Here is a 3,958-nt window from a genome sequence, read left to right as displayed (position 1 = left end):
CGGTCGCCTCCCTGAAGTGCCCCGTCCTCCCCGGGTCTAGGGAACGAACGGCCTGGCGTCTTCTTCAGGTGTCTGCCAGCCCTTCCCCAGCAGAGGGAAGTCAGGCAGCGAGCAATACAGTGGCGCTTGTGCCTGGAAGCGTCGAGGGTCCGTGAAGTTGACTGACATCACGTCAATTGAGTATTTTCGATGTATGTGAATTTGTCTGCGTTTGATGAGGGCTGGAGGCCGCTGGTATTTGTGCTGTAACACAGCACGTGTGTGCATGTGGATGGGTATGAATAAAAGTGAGAGCCCTGTGGCGGAAGAAGTACAAGCACTATGGGAAGAGCAGGCTGTAAATACAGCATGCTGTAGACTGGCGTTGGTTGTGGGTTTTTTCTTTTTTCTTTTTTTTTTTTTTAACCGGGCAAAGGAACAGGAAAAAAAAATGTCTTAACCGTGCTCTTCAAGTGCATTTTAAAAGGTGAAAGAGTCTGCTTCAGAACATGACTTCAACTGACACTCGAACTATTGGACCTAGGCTGGGGAAGAACCTTTTTCAAGGGCAGACTGTTAGCATCCTGTGAGGTAGTACATCTGGCTGTAGCATTAAGATGGAAAATGTTGAAGCAAGCAACAATATCTCAGCATTGTAGTGCCTAAGCTGCCGACAGTAACAATAGTAGTTATTTATTTCTCTGACTGTGCAGCACTGGCTGCTTCTTCCTACTTCATGTTAGATGGATGTCAGCAGTAGATCTAGTAAACTTTGATTATGCTTGCTGTTTGGGCAGCTGCAATGTTTTTGACATATTGGGGGCTCCTGTCCCATCCCTGCATTCGTACTGACAAAACTGAGGGCAGCTCAGGAATGAGAATAAATGCGTGAGTTTAGGGGTTGGCTGAAAGCACTGAAGATGATTTTGTTGTTGCCTTCCCCCTGGAACCACAGCCTAAAACACGGTCTGGTTTTGGCTCCCTCCTGCTGGACTGAAATTCTTCAGCCTGCTCCAACTTTTCAGCTTCAGGTTTCCCACACTATAAAACAAGGAAAGAATATTTTCCTTATATGCCAACTGAAGGCTTAGCTGATGTTTGTGTATTATTTTGTGATCCTTGTTATGAAGAGTTGTGAAATGCAAATGAGCATATATTAGTATTACTGAAGGGTTTAACAGCCTTAAAGATAACTGAACAAGAACATCTTTTTTTTGTTTCAGCATTTTCGTGGAAGGAAGAACCGCTGCTATAGGTTGGCGGTGCGAAGTGTTCGGAGAGCTTTTGTGAAGTCTACAAAGGCCAGAAGAGAGAAGAAGAGATTCTTAAGAGCGGTAAATATTACTTTCAACATTAAAATGGGAGAAGAGCAGAACTGAAATAGCCATTTTTCTTACTGGGGGGTTCTCTGAAAATGTTTTACCAGTGCGTGAAAAATACGAGTTTAAAGTAAGCATAGTACCTCTTTGGTCTGAAATAGCTCACATTCTGAAGTTCATACATGTATATGTTGCACTGAGAAAACTGGAGGTCTGAAAATGTTACATTTACTAAGTGTGAGCAGATCATCATGACAAAAGCTTTACTTTTAAAGTATTTTATCATCCAAGATGTTAATTTTTGCACTTTTAGCTCTGGATCACTAGGATTGAAGCAGCTTCTCTTGAACATGGTTTGAAATACCCAGCTTTCATAAGCAATCTGCTTAAGGTAAGGATCGTGCTTGAAGAATACTTACTTTGAAACAACAAATTAGAGAAAATGTCTGATAGAGGTCTTCTGAAGTGCCAGGCAAATTAATTTCTTAAAACTCTGAACCTTTCAAGTAGATGTAGTCTGACAAACATAACAAAGGCTTGCTGGTTACTGTCTTAAGAATGTATCTGCAAGGAACTGAAGCTGCAGCCTCCCCTTGCCAATCTTTGAAGAATAATGGTGGGGACTTCCAAATTGGAGCCTGAGCAGGCAATAGCGGCATAGGGCATGGTGGAGGGATTGAAAAGTTCCTTTTGTCAGACTGAACTTCTGCCAACGCTGTCCTGCTTCCTAGTTCTAGTGATGAAAAGCCTTCTGCTTATGAAAGGAGTTTCGTTCACTTCAGGAACTAAGTTCTGCCCTAAACCTGTTTCTCTTCCTTATATACATAATCCCCTTTTATCCTGGTGAACATTGTTGCTCTATACCTTGTTCTGTCCCCGAAACTTTTACTGCGCGTGTTAAGAACGAGACTTGTAAAATGCTTTTGTGCTTGTTGCTACTGCGGGCATTAAGTAACAGCTGCCTTTCCTTTTACTTCAAGAAATTCAAAAATACAAAGCTTGGATTAGCAAAAACAACCCTAAGAAATCTCTACTTTATTTCACTATCAGCTTTGGGTTTCGGTGAGCATGGACAATGCAGAGAGTTGGTGCCATTGTCCCCTGTTCTTAAACGTGCTGGAGAATTGGTTTTAATTTTTTGATACTGGAACTATAAAATTAAAACTTGTTTCTCTTGGCTATGATCATAATAAAAAGGTAATGTTTCTGCTTCTTGAAGTGGAACTACATATAAATTTATAGCATATTTCAAAACATTTTATCTGTGTTTCAAATAAATAGCTAACTTTCTAGATTTTCTGATGTGCTTAGATAACTTTCTAGGTTTTCTGACATATTTCCTGTAAAGTAATACAGTTTCTGAAATTTTACACACTCATTCTCCCGGTTACTCTTGTCATACTGTGACCAAAAGAATCAAGCACTGCCTAAAAGCTAATTCATTTTTCTTTTTTTCTTTTTTTTTTCCCCTCAAAATGCCTGTCCCTTTGATTCTTCTCTCAGAGCAGTTTATCTTTGTCAGGTTCTCTGTTAAAAGATCCAAAAGAAGCAAACTGGTTTATGTAATACCTCCCTTTTAGAATATGCAGTTAACCGTGGAATATCTAGTGTTGTTAAGAGTATTTGGTCCTGCAGTCTTTCTTTCTGTACTCTAGAACACATTTTAAGATACCGAGTAGCTTCTAGCACAAGTAAACTCAAATATGTCTAAGAACTTAAACAAATGCCGTGGATTAACCTGTAACACACGGCCTTCCATGAAATAAGAGACTCTTCTTCGTTTCTTGGCTTCTACGAGAAAGACTTTGCGAAAGTCAGTAAACAAATTTACACAGTGGCTTAATGAGACATCCATGGCCGAGTAGTCTGTCTGACAGTTCTCTGACTGATAGTTCCAAAATTGTACAGCATAGAAAAAAGGTAATTTGCCTTAAGACCTCAGAAAATCATTAAGCATTGCAGAATTGTTCCTAAAAGTTACAGTACTTAACCAACAAATTTTCTTGCGTTTAGTCCCAGGTGGAGCTGAATAGGAAAATGATTGCCGATTTGGCTATTTATGAGCCAAAGACATTCAAGTCCCTTGCTGCCTTAGCCCAGAGGAGGAGACAAGAAGGCTTCCTTGCTGCCCTGGGAGATGGAAAAGAACCAGAGGGGATATTTTCACGTGTTGTACACCACTATTGATATTAAGTCTGCAGATACATCTTATAAACAGGAACTTGTATTGCAAACTAAACACACTTGCCGATTGCTGCTAAGATTGATGCTGTGGAACAAAATCCTCTAAGGATGGTTCCAGAAGGAGGAAGAGGTGGGTCTGGGTGCGAAGCTGTATTGTTGTAACTGAAACGCGTTCAATTAGAAGCCGCAGTTCCAAGCTAGCAGTGGTAAGTCAAGCCTGTAGAAGTTCCATTGTTAACGACATACATAGCGTGCATATGCTTTCTGTTCTGTTAAGGACTTAATAAAGATGGGGGTTTTGGTAACTGCTACTGGAAAAACAATTTGGTGACTTCTGGTGCTGCACAGGGGAAAACCCTGCCGGGGGAGATGTCGGCATTCGCAGCACGGACGCCAGCAGCAGCCCGGCTTTAGGAGAGGCCTGCGAACGGTTTGGGGAGCGCTGCCCCTCCGCCGGGCCCGGTGTGACCTCACAG

General features: G+C 41.6%; 1 protein-coding gene across 1 annotated transcript; it reads left to right on the top strand.

Moving 5' to 3' along the window:
* Window positions 1-1,202: 1,202 nt before the first annotated feature.
* On the top strand, window positions 1,203-3,505 carry MRPL20 (mitochondrial ribosomal protein L20; the record flags this gene model as incomplete). Its single annotated transcript, XM_009700088.1, has 3 exons — window positions 1,203-1,313; window positions 1,612-1,689; window positions 3,312-3,505. Coding segments are annotated over 3 exons (363 nt in total), but the record flags the coding sequence as incomplete, so codon positions are not given.
* Between the last annotated feature and the right edge of the window lie 453 nt (window positions 3,506-3,958).

Source organism: Cariama cristata, unplaced genomic scaffold (assembly GCF_000690535.1).
Source record: "Cariama cristata isolate BGI_N322 unplaced genomic scaffold, ASM69053v1 scaffold25435, whole genome shotgun sequence".
In the NCBI taxonomy this organism is placed as follows: Eukaryota; Metazoa; Chordata; class Aves; order Cariamiformes; family Cariamidae; genus Cariama; species Cariama cristata.
The sequence above is the reverse complement of the archived record's forward strand: the minus strand, read 5'-3'. Positions and strand labels throughout refer to the sequence as shown.